Genomic DNA, 18072 nt, shown 5'->3' on the forward strand with positions numbered 1-18072 from the left:
GATAGTTTTGGTGAAGTGACACATGGCAGTGTGTCAAAAGGGGGGAATTCGAGTTTTCACATGAAACAATGGTTTCTATGATCATTTATGACTTTATTTGTGTGTTTAATAATTTAGGTATGGTAAAACTTAAGATTATAATGACCCAGAAGTTTTTAGAACTCCAGATTTTTCCTAGAGAACCAATGAGAAGCATAAATGATTTCACACGTTAAAACGTGTGAAAGGAGGGAAAATGTTAGGATTGAAAATGTTTGATTTCTTTTACTAAAATAAGCGGTTATAATTATTTTCATACACACATTGCAAATGTGCTCATGAGAGTTGGCACTCAGTCTTCTGAAGGTCATAAGCTTCGTTCGGCGTGACTGTCCGTTCTGATATATTGTAGGAAATGACTTAGAGTGCAGAGGGGTAACTGCAAACACGCTTACACACAGATAATAATTAGAATAAATCTCTGGGTCAGATTGTCGAACATGATATTCTAAACCAACTTTGAATTACTAGAAGAACAATGGATAATAACAGTAGATTATTATTAGGCAGAGAGGTGTTTCGCTTTTCTGTCTCTTACAGAGAAAGAAGCAGACACCAGACGAGGTCACGGAGATACGAGGATCCTTCGCAGCAGACGCCGAGACTGCCAAGACAGCAATTGGGGTCAAGGGTCGTGCCGTTTGGGCTCCTGCTAGTCACCTCGAGAGGATCCCAGAACCACAGCAATAACCACGAAACGGTTGGAGGAAATCCAGAAGCACCAGACCAAGGAGGTCCGAAAGGCTCAGGCCAAAAAGGGGGACACGGCTGTGACCCCAAAAAACATCGATCCCGGCCAAGGGGCAGAATAATTCCCTGATCTATGGAACGAACCAAAGGTTAGTCGGCCCCTGAGGTTGAATCAAGAAGAGGAGAAGAGCGCAGAGAATCGCCCGTCCTGGAAGATTAGTTGTTTAACTGTAAAGAAGGTCAAAAGCCCCTCAAACAGAGGTTCTAGTCTGAGCACAAAGGTGGAAGCAGGAAACAACCAGAATGGGGATCGGGGAAGCTGAAAGTAATGGGAGACCTGAGAATTAGCTTTAGTAGTAGTCTGTGATTTTTATGTTATGACAATTGCCCAAACACAGCAGTCACCCCACATGTGGTCCACCCGTTAAAGGGGGACAGAGGACCCAGAGAGGGAAAAGAAGCATGATAACTAAGAGAACTGACACCTAGTGGGTAAAAAGGGTGTGTAATGTTTGGAGAGATGTGCTGCACTTTCATTTCCAACAATACTCCCCAGATGGTTCTGTAACTAGAGCCATGGGAAGAGTCAGAACATCATTTAAAAAAATGCATGAATATTTTGGAATTGATATAAATATGAGGTTGTGAATAAGATGCACAGGTGTGTGTTCTCAAACACAGTTAAGTAACTTATTCAGCTTATATTGATTAGCAGTGTGAACTGTATGTAATAGGGCTGCCACAAACGATTATTCTGACAGTCGACTAGTCACAGATTATTTTTGCAATTAGTCGACTAATCAGATCATCATCCATTGGACGTAAAACCTACAGCTTATTGCACCAGCAGCATCTGCTCTTATATAACTATCATTAGCTTACAGCTTTAAGTGTTTAAGGTGCTAACTAAAAATAAAGACAAGATGATAGTTTATTAAATTTTAATGAAGTTTGCAGATTGTTTCGGTGGAGTTTAATAAACTCGGCCGTCTGCTCCTTGCTGTCTAAAATATATCAGGACACCGGAGTAAATTCTCGAGCATCTCACACTTCTGATAATCAGCTGTCTGCTTGACGTTTATTCAGCTGTGTAAAAACTATAACTTTAATCTCAGCCAAACCGATTTACTCAGGAACAAATAAAACACTGAAAAAAGCCAAACAATAACATTTTTAAGTTATCTAAGTGACTCATATATGTTTAACTCGAGTAGCGAAAGACGGCGGTGGGTTTGAAAACGATTTGCTGGGAGTCCGGTGTTCTCACGGGCTCTAGTGACCCTTGACCTCCCGGCTCGCTATTGAGCTGGTGGGTAACAGACGTCTCCGAAAATGTCAGAGCGCTTTTGAAAATATGTGGTGTCTTGATAAACTGAGCAGATATTTGAGGTTTACACAGCTACATTCTCACCTGAAAATATGTTAAACGTTTATTTTGTGACCCAGAAAGAATAATGAGAGTAATATTAACACTAACTAGCTGCCGCCATTGTTGGAAACTGAGCAGGGCCGCGCTATGAATTCTGGGACACTGCTCCTTCTTCTTCTGGTTTAACGGCAGCTGGCATCCTTGTACATGCAGTGCTGCCATCTTCTGTTTCAGTCCATTATTACACCCTTAAATCCTACTGCTTATTCCTGCGTCTTTTGGGAGACGCTCCTTACAAAGCTTCAAACAACGCGTCAACTATTAAATTAGTCGTTGACGATTTTGATAGTCGACGTAATCGTGACTAGTCGACTAATCATGGCAGCCCTATTATGTAATGTCATAAATTTGCATCCATTCAGTTGATGATGTAGCAAATGTATAAAATTACTTCAGGCTCCTGTCAAATCCTTTTTACACTGCTGGGATTACAGCTGACAGAACACAAATTAGAAATCAGTCTATTTGTCTCAGAAACAAGTCCTTCTAATAAAAGTCCTTAAAAAGACGAAATAACACTGAAATCATTGAGAGAAAAAAGTTGTGACAAAAGTCACAATAAGATGTAGAGTTTAGGGTAACTAACCTGTTGGTAACCTTTTATGAGTGCCTCCTGCTCTTTTATTTCTTTATCAATCTGCTGGAACTTCTCATCTGCAGCAACATCTGCAGCCTCTACCCACCTCTTTTTCTGACTGGCTTCTTCTGCACTTCTCAGCTGTTGAGAGAAAAACCCACAGGTCTTACTCTGGCAGTACCCAAATAAGAATGGGCCATCTTACAAATGTTCCATATATATGGAATGAAAGCAGTGATGTGTTTATGCACCTTGCTTTGCAGTAGGTAATTCTGCTGTCTGAGTGAGTTGAGCTCCTCTGCTCCTGCCTTCATCATCTGCAGCTCCCTCTCCTTCTGTGCCAGCTGGGTCCTCAGCTCCTCCAGCACGGACCTGTCGTGGCCAGTCTGAAAGTCAAGACAACAAACCAAAGTCACGTCTCTCTTTCAGCAAGAATCAGTGTGCACAGGAGCTACAACATGTTTTTGCTTTTCTCCTTTTGAAACACACATTTTGACAGTATGTTTATGTTGTGACACTCTAAGTTTAGTGTTAGGTAAAACAACATTGTCCTTGTAAAAGGTGAAAAACACTATGGATGAACATGTGATCATCGGTTGTGAAGTCCTTCTTTAAACAGCGAGTGTTGCACTTTAGCTCTGCAGCTCAGTCACTCCCTGTATGGCTCTCAGCATGCTAAAGTGATGTGCAAACAACAAAGGCTCTAACTTTACTCACATCTTTCCATTTTATTTTATGTTTTAGGACCCAGAGCTGTACCAATGACCAGCTACTACGTATACTCAGGTTTTGTCTAGGATCTGTAAGCTTTAAGCTCTGCTTTGGTAACCAGCAGCAGATTTTAGGTACACAGACTTCATCCCACAAAGAGCTGTGCCTAACACTGTAAACATGGCAAAAGGAGACCTCTGAAAGTTCAGCTCAATCTCAATGCCAGACACCAACACAGATGTAGGCTGGAGAGATTATGCATCCATTCCATTGGAGAGTACCTAAACCTGCTACAGAAACTACATCTCCAATACCCTAAATGTCCTGTTACTACTGTAACTTGGCTTCAGATAAGTAATAGAAAATGAATGGATTCATGTTCTCTGTATGATGTTGTTCAAGAAAAGCAGAGGTTCAAGAAAAGCAGAGGTTATGGTTACTGCTGACACGCTTAGTACTAGAATTTGAGATGGAAGTAAGCATGAGGGTGTTTGGTTTTAATGCCACGTTCTAGATGAAGTCGGAAATTTTAATTTCTAAGTTCCAGTCAGAATATCATCTGGAATGCTCCCTCAAATCAGATTTCCAACTCAGAAGGTTGGAGCAATTAACAATCTAATATCCCAGAAATGGAAACTGCACTGACAGTGTTGTGTATTCAAGACTCACTAAATCAGCAGTACGCAGCACACAGACCAGGCTCTATCTATCAATGTGCTGCAGGAGTGTTTTTCAGCACAAAACAACAAAAGTATTACAGCAAAGGTTCCCAAAGTGGGGGACGTAGAGCCATTGCAAGGAGAGTGCGGTATGAATGAAAAAAGAATTTTTTAAAAAAGGAACGCGTGGACACTGCTGGCATAATGGACAGGTTTTTGACGGGGCGCCCACACAAATGCAAAGCAGAGGATGAAGCATCACCAAATATTTTTTCAAACCAACTTCCTTCCAAGTCAAAGAAAAGATGATCATATCTTGCCTTTGGCTTCACCTGCACAAGTGCAAAGGTAGGTCTCCCTGACAGAATTAGTTTCCCGTGCGTCGGGAGCAGCACTGGGCTCTCCAAATCACGGACACGGACAAACGTATTGATAGCAATGTTGAATATTATTACACAGGAAAAAACAACTACATATAAAATAATTAGACCATGACACCTCTGCCTTTCTAAATGGAGGGACAGTAACTGCGTGTGTGTGTAAGTGTGAAGATTTTCATGTAAAACTAAGAGGGGCCCAGGAACCACTGTAGCATGGTGTAATGTTAATGATGCATTAATGAATCTACTTTGCTAAGATACAAAACAAGCCCTGTTTTTCTCTTTTCCAGCTTCATCACTGGAATGTGCTACCTCGTAAGTGAAGTCACTCCACAGTTCAAACATCCAAGATTACCCAAACACAGCACAACAGCTGTTGTAATCTTCCTAAAGTTACACAGGTTATTACCAACCACACAGAGTAAAAAGAACAATGTGAAAAGATGCTGGTGGCCAGGAAAACTTGCACAAACAGTATTTCCTTACACTGATCTGTGGAAGATGTTGCTCCAGCCTGGTTTCTCTGACTTCCTGTGCAGAATCCTGGTGTTTGGTAGCATCTATTTGCTGCTGGAGGACAGCCACTAAGGACTGAACAGATGCCACTAGTTCATTCCTCACTTTTACTCCTGGTTCTACCAGTGAAAACACACAGAAAGGGATTCAAAGAAGTGCTACAAAGTCAAGACATTACAAAGTTACCTGACAGAATTGATACTGGTTGATAAGAAATGAAGTTAAGCAGTTATCCGATGATCGATCAATGACTGTACAGTTTCTAACAGTGTGGAAAGCACACGATTCTTTCTTACATTATCTAAAGCCTCTGATGACTTGATGTGTGCAGTTAATAACCTGTGCAATCCCAGCAATCTTCGTGGTTCTTTGTGGATGTCGCTCTGTGTGGACACTGTGAGGAAACAGCAGACTGGGTTTTGGCTGGTGTAGCAGAACCTCTACTTATCCCCGATGACCCTGAAGTCACCGCCCTTCTCCCATCCAGTCGCTTGCCTCTTATAGGAGCTGTAGTGGCTTGTCTCATTGAAGAGGTACAGGAAGGAAAAGTAAGGGAGCCACGGGAGGCCTGAGAAAAACGTATGATGCAAAGTGTGAATGTAATCTCTCTTCTACAGTAGTGCCTTTTATATAGTTTGCCTCACCGGGTGTTTCTTAGTTTTGCCAGTGTGAGATGATGTGAGAGAAGAGCTTTTGGTATGATCCTGCATCAGCTTGTCTACTTCTGCTCTGATGCTGCAAATCAGATCCTTGTTGGGGGGGTGAGCAGCACTGATTGGGTGGCTTGTCGATTCCCTGGCCCCATTTATCGCTGCAGCTGCAGGGTGCTGTGACTCATCCGGGAATCTCCTTTCCAGTCCCCTGGTTGTCTTTTCTTGGTTGGGTTCCACAACACTGCAATCAAAGTGAAAACCACAGTAAAAAATAAACAAAATATTTCATGTATTTTAACTTTACAGTTACTACTGTAACTATTTTTTTCAGAAGAGTGTCAGTTATGTCACGAAATGGTGAGTTCTTCTAAATACAGACAGATGGTAGATAACACATTTTTCCGTCATATTCATCTACATAAATTAGTACACATTAGTGCCAAGCAGAAGACGGTGGACGGACGGACGGACGGGTGGAAATATGTATACCCAGGCTTCTGCATTAGTCATCACATCTGCCCGAGTTTCATTGCTAGGTAACACATTTAGCTCACATGTCACATTTGCCTTTGCTGTGTAAACTATATACTTTTATTTTCTTGGAGGGTGCAGATGGTTTCCTAATTATTACAATCCATTTCATAATCATTGACACTCTGAGTCCAGAGTGAAAACACACTGAAAACATTTGATTCATCATGAAAAATAAAACGAAGAAGAGTCAGGAATGATGAGCAGTGAGACAAGAATGGGACAACAATCCTCTCCAACATGTTTCGTTTCCTACTTACCAGATGTTTCAGGACTGTTGTTAAAAGAAGAGGGGCTGGTACACATGGCCCAGTGTTTTTGAGATGTGCTGCTATCATTAAATACAACAGATTTTTTACATTTTGTACATTTTATAAATATCGGATATATTTTCTTTGTTTTGCTGGGAACAAATAGGGGCTTCATAATATTTGTAAATCAATGCAATGGGCTTTAATTAACATTTTGCCTCCCTGAATTTTTAGAACTGATGATCACAGAAGTTGTCATGCTCTCCATAACCATCGATGCTTTCATTATTTTCTTTTGTTTTTGACGATTACTGTGTTTGTTTCACTGTTTTTGTTTGCGAGTTTATTCTTTGCTTCACTTCTTGTTTTATTGCTAGCAGAGTTCCTCCAGTTGATCATCCCAACCCACGGATGAACTGCTGTCCACCGCATACCAAGAACTCTTGTTTATAATAATAATAATAACGATAATAATAATAATAATAATGGATTGCATATATATAGTGCTTTTTGAGACCCTCAAAGCGCTGTACAATTCCACTATTCATTCACTCTCACATTCACACACTGGTGGAGGCAGCTACAGTTGTAGCCACAGCTGCCCTGGGGCAGACTGACAGAAGCGAGGCTGCCATATCGCGCCATCGGCCCCTCTGGCCAACACCAGCAGGCGGTAGGTGAAGTGTCTTGCCCAAGGACACAACGACCGAGACTGTCCGAGCCGGGGCTCGAACCGGAAACCCTCCGATTACAAGACGAACTGCCAACTCTTGAGCCACGATCGCCCCTTAACATAGTTAAGACAGAATGTGACATCGGATTTAAGCTTGTCTGTTGGCTGATGTTTGAATATTTACAGCGAGTCCCCTCAAATGTTACTTGAACACTGTATTTGTGCCACAAACACTGATACTGATGAACTGGGAGGAAAACAAGCTGGCAGCTTGCTGAGAATCCATCAACTGCGTAGTCCTGACCTGACAGGCTGGAGGGTGAAGCCTCTAATTTGATCTGCCTCTGGTCGGAGGAGCCTCATCAGCTCTTCTGCAGTGGGTAGCTCTAAATACACACAAAGACAAAAGAATTTCTTAGCATACTTTTATCCTTTACGATCCTGCCCATCACAAATACTTTTACACAAGTAGGATGCATCTTATTTATAGGGCTAACACACATGAAGTGACATGATGTGACACAGAAGTGGAGCCCAGGTGTGACAAATGTGAAATGAAGACCTTTCTCTCAAGTCTTTGAAATCTGTGGACAAAGAAAATAATCAAAGAATATTGATGCTTTTTCCAAAACTGTCAAAACATGACATTAGGGTTAATCCATGTTGCAAATTTTCTCATTTGTAGTATCAGAAAGAGCCGTCAGGGCATGCTCACTGAGCAACCACAGAACTGGGACCTGGGGTTTATACAGTGTATACTCAACAGACTGACAAAGACTTAAAGTTGAATCATTTCTGACCTGACTCACTGGTAGAAACAGGCTGCAGAGACTGTTGGGCATGTTGAGGAGGAGAGGAAGGAGACAGAGGTCTGTTGATGCTCCATCTCACTTCCAAAGATGAGGTATGATGACCACGGTCATCTGAATCCTCCACAACATGGACCTGCCTGTAGGCCTCCTGAAGAGCCTCCAACTCTGAGGCCCCACTTTGCACGTAAGACTGACCTGCAGAGAAAATGAATTAAGTTTATCCAGAGAGCAAAGTTAAATGAAACTTGAATGATCTTTTAGGGAAGCTTCAGTCACATTTAAAGACCTCCCTGGAATTCTGTAAGTTCGTTTCACGTGTTTACATGCTTGTTTACATCCTGACCACATATGTATTGTTTACAATTTTGTCTTATAATCTGGTTTTCATTATGTATATTTACATATTATTTTACCTAATGAGGCTAAAGTTATTAAAATGTTTTCCATGAGAGTCAATATATCATTCAGACATTCATTGCATACAATGAAAATGTGAAAATGTCACATGTGAATCACAGTGTGTGAGATGTGGATTAGACACTTTGTAACCTCAAACTGGGATTAAAGTAATCTCTGTCAAAGATCAGGGACTGTGGACGATCTCCTTAGAAGTAGTAAAATCACACAGACACTAAAGAGAAAACTCCATCAGGAAAGAGAAGCCGAGAGAAAGAGCTACATCTTAAAGGAATACCAGAGCTGAAGACCATCTATCACCCTGACACTGTATTTCTGAGGCCTCAAAACAGCTGATCATGCTGGAACTCACAGTACACTGGGAGGAGCTCACCGAGGAGGCCAATGAAAGGAAACGTCCAAAGTACCAGGAACTAGTGCAGGAGTGCAGGGGAAGGGGCTGGAAGACTTTCTATGAGCCCATAGAAGTGGGTTGTAGGGGCTTTGCAGGACGATCACTCTGCAAAGTCCTAGGCCGGCTGGGTGTGGCTGGGGCAGCCAAGAAGAGGGCCATCCAGGCTGTGAGCGAAGCAGCAGAGAAAGCCACAAGGTGGCTGTGGATTAAGAGGGCTGATCCGTGGGTAGCTACTGGTACGCAAGTAGGGGCCTGATCACCCCCGGCTGGGTCGCCTGGGTGAGGGTGTATGATGTTGTGAGACCCGAAACACCTAATGACCCCAGGATACATCACTGAAGATGCGTACCAGTGCATCCAGGAGATGTGTCTTGTATAAGAAAATAATTTATAGAGTGAGGAGGAACTGGAGCGAAAAAAGGAACAGCAGCACTCCTGACATAATTTGTATGTTGTATGGTCTTTACCCTTCAAGCTCAGTTTGTCAGCCACAGAACTGGGAGCGTGATGGTCCTACAAGCACTACCACTCACACTGTTTAGGGGTCAATGCCCCGAGTGCACCAAACACCTCGTGAACCACTATTGGCTTCACCCTCCACATCTTCTCAATCTCCTCTCACAGCCCTTGAGTTTTTGTGTTATGTCCTCCTGATGTTGCTTCTACCTGGTATAACATTGATCACCATGGCCGTCTTCTTCTTCTACGCCTGGTCATCACCAGTTTGTGAGAGGGTTCAACCATAGAACTGGGACTGAACTGCACCTGTGGTGTGGTGGACCCCAGCCTCTATCGAGCTTGTGCCTGTGCGGCCATTACTAGTGCCTTTGGTGCCATTGGTAGGACCGGGTACTTCTATCTGCTGGTGGTACATGTTGTGCTTGTCTTTCCATGATGTTTCCGTTGTCTGTGTTTCTGTTGCCTCATGTATTCACTAGGCACACTGTCAGCTGTGGCCATATTCCTGATGTACTCATGGATCTTAGCCATTTCATTCTGAATAGTGGTTCTGACTTTCACTAGTTCTTAGCCTCCTTCCTTCTCTAAGTGTATCGTCTCAGGGTGCTGGACTTGGGCTGAAAGCCTCCATGCACAGAACATGGCCCCCTGTTAAATCCAGTATCTAATTTAAAATCCTTCTCATCACATAAAACATCTTACGTACAGTATTTGCCCACAGAACACTTCACTCTCAGACTGCAGGTTTACTTGTGTTTCCTATGAATATTTCTAGTTACAGAAATTTCACAGGCATATCCCTCAAAACTGTAAATGCAAAAAAGTTGCACAAAATAGTTTCCAACCACAGGAAAGTTATTTCATTTTTGAGATACACTAAGTTTTATAAACTGTAGGAAAAATGAAAATAAATATTACTGTGCACAATTTGCAACAAAACAGCATGTGCATGAAAATAAACAATTTCCAACAGTGTAATTTAAGTTCTAAGCGTCCCAGAAACTATACAGAAAGGCATAAAGTCAAACATGACTTTCAAAAACACCAGCTAACCTTTGAAAGGCCCTGTAGGGGGAAAAACTGTGTTTCCCACGAAAAGTGACGCCACGTCCGGTTTTTGCAGGTAATGGCGGACTTGAAAGTTCGCACTGACAATTTGATGATGTTAACTGCAACGTAGGAAGTGCTATGAACAGCTGATCAAGGTGTGTTTCTGGATTATGTTACTGTGGTTGCGAGCACTTTTTACTTGATTTTTGCACAGGAAACCCTGACCTGGGACAAGTTGAATGCATGCTGTGTAAGTACAACTCCTGTGGTTTCATATGCAAAAAAATGATTGCACTACCTTATTTGTGTCACGGTTTGCGGGGCAAGCCGTGTGTAAATTATTAAAGGACCCTTTATGCAGGCAGCTCAGATGCAAGTGAGTTTATTCATCAAATGTTGATACAAACAGAGATGGCGAGGGTGAGCATGAAACTAAGCAAAAACCTAAACTGGGAAAACTAACAGAAACAAACCAGAAACAGAGATGCAGGGAGACACGGAGAAACAACCTGAGACGACGGAGGGAGATACGCAGACCAGAAAACACCAAATAACGCAGACGAACCAGCAATGCACACGAGAAAACACAGGGGGCGTTTATCAATATGCGTACTTGTGCGTACTTGCGTTCTCGTGTACTCGTGATACGTCATCAGTCGGAGACCAAGTACTGTTCCAATTCGAAGTACGCATCAAGCCGAGAACGCGAAAAAGTCCCGGATGTGTTCTCGATCCGCCCGTTTTATCGAGCATGCATCGGCGTAGACTTGGTACAGCTATATATCCCAGAATGCATTTCGTCCAAAACTCAACAGCGGACTCCCGGCACATCGTCCCCCCCCCCCCCCCCCCTCCCCGCCCGCTCGCGGTCTTCTCACTACTCAGGTTAAAGAAACTCCAGCAGCTGTCTATAGTATTGAGTGTCCACTAGAATAGAAATAAAAGCGTTCTAACATCTCACCTGCTTGTTTTTATTAAGGTATGTACACGTATGTACATGTACACTATTTTTATTAATAGAGGTTTCACTACTGAGGTTAAAAATGATATATAAGTCACTTAGATCACTTCTAAATGTTAATGTTTGGTTTATTTCAGTGTTTTATTTGTTCCTGAGTAAACCGGTTTGGCTGTGATTAAAGTTAAGCTTCATAACATGTTACTCACAGTTAAATTAGGAGGGGACGGCAGTAAAAACTCCGGACCTGTGACATCATCACGTACGCTGGTACAAATCACGAGTCCGTGCTCGCGTACTTGAGGATTGAGAGACGGCCCACGAGTCCGTGCTCGCGTTCTCGGCGGGTACGTACTCCCGTGCGTTCTCGGCGAGTACGTACTCACCGAGCACGCGAGTACGTACTCGCGTATTGATAAACGGCCACGGTTTAAATACACAGGGCAATCAGGGAATGGGAAACAGGAGGGAGACGCGGCTGGGAGTAACTGGCCATAACGAGACAAGGGGAAGCAAAACTAGAAACACTAACGAGAGACGCAGACCTGCAGAATAAAACAGGAACTCACACATGCAAAGACACAGACTAAGGAACACAGACTTTACACAGAGGAAACACCGACAGAAATGACTGACGAAGAACAGAACCAAAATATATCACAACAATAGAAAACACAAAACGCTGGGTCAAAGACCCAGGATCATGACAATTTGGTTGCAATTCTACCAGGATTTTAAAATAGTCACACAAATGGGAGTGTGTACACTCCCATGGGCTTAAAGGGTTAAAGTACTTGCTCATACGGGGTCATCTGATTGGTGGAATTTTCTCTGGATCTTTACCTTACAATGTAAAGCAGCTTGAGCCAATTGTTGTTGTGGTTTGGCGCTGTATATATAAAACTGTATTAGCCAGCTGGTTGCAGTGATGGTCACAGTAGGGATTGTGCATAATGCTGCATTCTTATCCTCTAGCAGACTTTCACAGGGTGACACGGTCTTGGTAAATAGCCATGTAGCGTCTAAATTTTCTTTGCCATGATCTTCTCTTTCAGGTCAGCTGCTCTGCCATTCAATGTCAGTAGTCTCTATTGTCTCCTGTGGCCAGCGTATTATTCTAGTGGAGGTATCTGATAATTGGTGCATGCATTGATGGCTGTGATCTTATTCCTACCGTTCAAATGGCTTCTCAGCAGCTGTCTCGCCTTCTGGAAATATCTGGCTGTGGCTACCCTTTCTACATCTTCATCATGGTTCCTGTTGACCTGTGGGTAACCCAAGTACTTGTAGCTGTCCTGTGCATCTCCTATTCTGCCTTTTTACAGCTCAACCCATTCAGCCTGGACCATCTTCACTTTCTTTGCAATCATTCACCCTTATCCAGTCACAAGAACATCCAGATATCCTTGCGGCAGATCCTGGTGAGATGGATCAGTAAAGTGATGTCTCACTAACTCTTGGGATATAGCTCGATGTCGTCCATGTACACCAAAAGGCCGATGGTATTTGCTCTTAATGACGAGCTGAGTGAAGCCTATGCAGAACAGCAGTGGGGACAGTGCATTACTCTGGTATGTTGCATACTTTGTGGTAATTTGTGTGATTGATTGCCTTGTAGATGGTGTCCAGTGTCATTTTCCACAGTCCCACTGAATTTCTGATGAATATAATTAGGGCACTATTAGAGCACCTTTTACAGTGCCAAGCACTCCAATATAGTCAATCCAGCTTCATCTGTTGGCCTGAGCTACAGCCACCCACATGATCTCAGCTCTAGGTGTGTCTGTCCTTGTGCTATTGTTCCCTTGTAGCTGAGATTCCCCCATAGATAAATCTTTGGAAAAACAGGCTATTTATTCTTTTTGCCTCTCTTCATCCTAGTGGCCAACGTTGTGACCCTTAGTCTGGATCCTGTTTTTTATCAGTTCCCAGAGTCAGAACCAGACACGGAGAAGCTGCATTCAGCTTTCATGCTCCTTATATCTGGAACAAACTCCCAGAAAGCCTCAGATCAGCTGAAACACTCAGTTTATTTAAATCCAGGTTGAAGACTCACCTGTTCTCAGCTGCATTTGAATAAAGCACCAAATCCACACTTTTCAGCTTAAATTTCAAAACTTACATTTTAACTACTGATTTTATCTACTGTTCTGATTTTTGATTTTATATACTGGTTTGTTTGTTTGTTTTATTCAATTTTAAATCATGCTTTTTATTTGTTTTTGTTTTTTAATGTCTCTGTAAAGCACTTTGAATCACCTTGTTGTTGAATTGTGCTATATAAATAAACTTGCCTTAGTTTGACAGTTTCTAGAACTCAGTTATTGAGATCTTGTCCCTCTTTTTCATCCAGGAGCTGTCTCGCAGAGTCCTTCTGTACCTCCGTTAACTAACATGTTTCCGGGTTTCTATGATTTGAAGACACTGAATTACACCACATGCTTCTACCATAGTTGGCTCTTTACATCCATACAGCTTACTACTGTTCCCATTGTGCTGCAGCCTCTTGATTTCCAGCTAACAGGTGCTTCTTGATCAGTGTGTCTTATTTGCATTGTACTCATTCATAGAGCCCACATACACTGCATATAAATGCTCTCATTGTGTGTGTCTAAGATATTAGGTTTCAAATAAAACCACTTTAAAATACACATATTGATAGTCTTCTCTGGAGTTGGTGTTACCTCTGTTCAGAGACTCCACTGTGTTGTTCTTTCTCTCCTCTTCGCCTGCCTCATCCAGAGAATCATAAAAAGACACTGAAACAAACATTAAGTTGGAGTGACATATATTCTTGTAGCTGTGGATCCTTCAATAACTAAATCCAAAACAAACAAAAAAAGAGGAAGCCTTTAACACTTTAAGGTTTGATGAAGACCTCAATCATATGTTTTGAAGAAAGCGTTTTTGTGTTTCAGACAGAGCTGAGAAGTAACAAAGTACTTGTACTTTGTTACTCTACATAAGCAGAATTTGCAGTTATCTGTAGTCACGGGTTAAAGCGGGGAAGAATAAGTGCAGGTGTCTGTGAGTTGAGGTACTTTAGCACTTAGCTAGCACTAAAAAACGGAACAAGCATAAAGGAACTTTTTTTTTTTTTCCCAACTGTCAGGTAATGTGAAATGCAACATTTCTATCAGCTCAACAAACTGCACGCAAACACACAAACGAATAGTTATGTCTATAACTTCTGTTCCCTGAAGGAGAGGAACGAGGTACAACACATAAGTATGGGATATCACGCCCTCGCGTGTCCTGGCTGAAGAAACCTTTATTCACGCCTTTAAGGCAGATGACGTGTGATGACACGCGCACGGCCCCGCCCGCACATATAGCCGCTGTCATCACAGTCATCCCTCAGTTCGATAGCCGCTCTTCACCGAGCCAAACTGCTCAGTGGGGCCACCCTGTGTTGTACCTCGTTCCTCTCCTTCAGGGAACAGAAGTTATAGACATAACTATTCGTTCCCTTTCAATCGATTCACTCGGTACAACACATAAGTATGGGACATATATACACGCCCCGCAGAGCAGCCACCGAACCGGAATGGGACCACCACATCCTTAGTGAGTGGTAGACCCAGCAGAAAGGACAGCATGAGCCACCGAAGGGGCTGTAACGTCCAACCGATAAAACCGCACAAAAGTGTGCGGTGATGCCCAACTAGCTGCTGCACAAATATCACCTACAGGCACCCCTTTAAAAAGAGCCCATGAGGTCGCCATCCCCCTGGTGGGGCAACGCAAGACCTCTGGTGCCGTATGCCAGTGAGATAGCTTCTATAATCCAGTGGGACAGCCTCTGTTTGGACAGAGCTCTACCTCTATTTGGATTAGCGAAGCAGACAAACAGCTGGTCACATAAACGCACATCCTGAGTGCGCTCAATGTAGGTGCGTAGCACACGCACTGGACAAAGAGAATGCATCCTCCTCTGCTCCTCAGATTCAAAAGGAGGGGAGCAAAAGCTCAGCAACTCAAACTCCATTGAGCTATAAGATGCAGGCATGATCTTGGGAAAATAGGCAGCATTTGGGCGCAATACGACCTTGTGGCCATCAGGAGAGAACTGTGTGCAGGAGGGATGCACAGACAGCGCATGAATGGGTTCAAACGGGGGGCTACAAAGGGCCCCCAGCACCAAAGACAAGTCCCAAGCAGGGACACTGGACTTAAGCACGGGTCTCAGCCGGCGAACCCCTTTCAGAAAACATATGGCAAAGGGATGTGCACCTGGTGTCACCCCGTCAAAGCCAATATGACAAGCAGATATAGCTGCTAAATAAACCTTAACTGTCGAAAATGAAAGGCCCTTAACCAGCAGCTCCTGCAGGAATGTCAAAAAATCCACAATAGAGCACTGAAATGGGAGAGTGTGGCGGTCCTGGCACCATTGCTCGAAGGCTCGCCATTTGTAAGCGTACAAGCCTCTAGTAGATGAGGCCCTAGCGCTCTGAATTGTCGCTATCACACTAGGTGGCAAACCCTTAGCAACCAAGTTTAACCTCTCAGCAGGTAAGCATGAAGGCGCCACAGATCCGGGCGCGGATGAAACACTTCTCCTCCCGCCTGAGAGAGGAGATCCCTGCGGAGAGGAAGCTGCCAAGGACTCGCTGCTAGCAGGCTGATTATCTCTGCATACCACGACCTCGCGGGCCACCAAGGGGCCACCAGGATCAGAGAGAGGGAATGCCGACGCACCCTCTCTAGAACTGGAGATATCATTTCCACTGGGGGAAATGCATACAGGAGCACGTCTGGCCATTGGTGCGCTAGCGCGTTCAAGCCCAAGGGTGCATCGTGGTCGATTATGGAGAAGTACAGGGGGCAGTGAGTATTAACCCTGGAAGCAAAAAGATCTATTTGCGCCTCGCCAAATAGATCCCAAATCTGAGCCACTATTAAAGGGTGTAACCTCCATTCTCTCACCAGAGGACCCCCCCTGGAGAGAAGGTCCGGCCCCAGGTTCAGGTGGCCCGGGACATGGGTGGCTCTTAGAGTCAGAAAATGAACACTGCACCATAACAGCAGAGAGCGAGACAGCTGCAACAGGGGAAGAGAGCGTGTTCCTCCCTGCCTGTTTATGTAAGACACCACTGTTGAATTGTCCGTCCTGACTAAGACATGCTGGCCCTGCAGGACTGGACGGAAATGCTTTAGAGCTAAGAACACTGCTAACAGCTCTAAGTGGTTGATGTGCAGCTGGCGCTGAGCTGCGGACCAGATCCCTCTCACTGATGCACCCTCGCACAGCGCTCCCCACCCTCTTAGGGAAGCATCTGTGGACACCACCTTGCGAAACAACACCCTCCCAATCCGAGAGCCCTGATGCAGCAGCCTGGGCTCCCTCCAAGGACGGAGAGCTAGCATGCAAGACGCGGTTACCGGCAGCCTCCTCCGGAGGTGACGCGAAGCACACAAACGGTGAGAGAGAGTCCAGCGTTGAAACGCTCTCATTTTTAACAGTCCAAGCGGCACTACGGCGATCATAGATGCCATCATGCCCAACAAGCGCAATATCGTCTGGAAACGCAGTCTGCGTCCCAGCTGAAACTGAGCGAGGCAGCGATGAAACGCGGCCACTCTGTGCTCCGACAAACGTGCGCGGCTGGAAAGCGAGCATATTTCCAAACCGAGGAAAGAAATCTGCTGACTCGGGATTAGCGAGCTCTTTTGAAAGTTCACAGAGAACCCCAGTGTCTGAAAGTGTGACAGAACCAGCGACAGCTGTGTCTCCGCCTGCTCTCTGGAGCAAGCTACGAGAGCCCAGTCGTCTAGGTAGGCTAAGATGCGGATGCCTCTCTCTCTCTGAGGGGCGCTAGCGCTGCCTCGGCACATTTCGTAAAGGTGCGGGGAGCGAGCGACAGCCCGAACGGCAGCACTAGGTATTCGTAGGCTACGCCCTCGAATGCAAACCTCAGAAACTGCCTGTGTTTCGGGTGTATAGCGACATGAAAATAAGCATCTGTTAGATCGATTGTCGCAAACCAATCTCTCGGGCCGACTGCATTCAAGAGCTGTCTGAGTGTTAGCATCTTGAACCTGTACGTTCGTAGATACGTGTTCAAGACTCGCAGGTCGAGGATGGGACGAAGCCCTCCCCCTTTTTTCGGAACGACAAAATAACGGCTGTACCAACCTTTGTCTGTCTCCGAAGCGGGGACCACTCGTATTGCTCTTTTCTGCAATAGCGCCTGTATTTCCTCTCTGAGTATCATGGCTGCCTCGGAGTTGACAATCGTGTTTACGACTCTTTGGAAACGAGGCGGCTTGACCCGGAACTGCAACCGGTAACCCATGGCAACGGTTTGCAGCACCCACGGAGAGGGGGCGCAAGCGCGCCACTGAGGGAAGTGAGCAGCCAGCCGGCTGACCTGCAGCACCGTCGGCGGGGCGTCGTCGCCCCCCAGTGTGTCTGCAGGGGACTGCATCACCTGCCTGACCTGGCTCATTTTGCCTGCAGGCTGAGCATTTGTGATTGTTTGAGAATAAACAACACTCTTTATTGATTGTAACATGGAAACATGTACATTCATACATTTTGTTGGATGCACCTTTTCTGGGGCACAACAATGAAAAACAGCGGGAACACTCGATGTGGTCACTTGAACATTTAACACACCTGAACAGGGAGTTACCTGAGGCAATTTGTGTGCAGGGGTTTTGTGCTTGGGAGACGGTGATAGGAAAGTGCAGCGCCTTCTGGGGCTGACAACCTGAACAGAACTTAAGCGGCACCTCTTGTGCGGCAACAGAGGGGTAAAAACAGCGTCTCCCTGCTGCTGGACCCCTTCTCCACTCGAAACCACAGCTAGGAGGGCTGAGGCTTCTTCCTCCTGGGCGTCGGGTCCCGTCGGGGGCCCGAGGGTGGGC

General features: G+C 44.6%; 1 protein-coding gene across 7 annotated transcripts in view; it reads right to left on the reverse strand.

Annotated features, from left to right (window-relative positions):
- Positions 1-18072, reverse strand: part of cep162 (centrosomal protein 162) — a 68040-nt gene that overhangs the window by 26802 nt on the left and 23166 nt on the right. For 5 of the 7 annotated variants that reach the window (XR_010094964.1, XM_063485000.1, XM_063484995.1 and 2 more), the window contains 8 exons: positions 13884-13958; positions 7910-8116; positions 7414-7495; positions 5646-5895; positions 5341-5569; positions 4972-5120; positions 2987-3121; positions 2745-2876 (listed from right to left, as the gene is read on the reverse strand). Coding sequence is in view for 6 of the 7 variants with exons in the window: in XM_063485000.1 (XP_063341070.1) it covers positions 2745-2876; positions 2987-3121; positions 4972-5120; positions 5341-5569; positions 5646-5895; positions 7414-7495; positions 7910-8116; positions 13884-13958 (1259 nt within the window). In the remaining variant the exon portion in view is untranslated. The remainder of the gene's footprint in view (positions 1-2744; positions 2877-2986; positions 3122-4971; positions 5121-5340; positions 5570-5645; positions 5896-7413; positions 7496-7909; positions 8117-13883; positions 13959-18072) is intronic. The other 2 variants (XM_063484997.1, XM_063484998.2) reach the window with 2 other exon arrangements.

Source organism: Pelmatolapia mariae, linkage group LG10_11 (assembly GCF_036321145.2).
Source record: "Pelmatolapia mariae isolate MD_Pm_ZW linkage group LG10_11, Pm_UMD_F_2, whole genome shotgun sequence".
NCBI classification, from domain to species: Eukaryota; Metazoa; Chordata; class Actinopteri; order Cichliformes; family Cichlidae; genus Pelmatolapia; species Pelmatolapia mariae.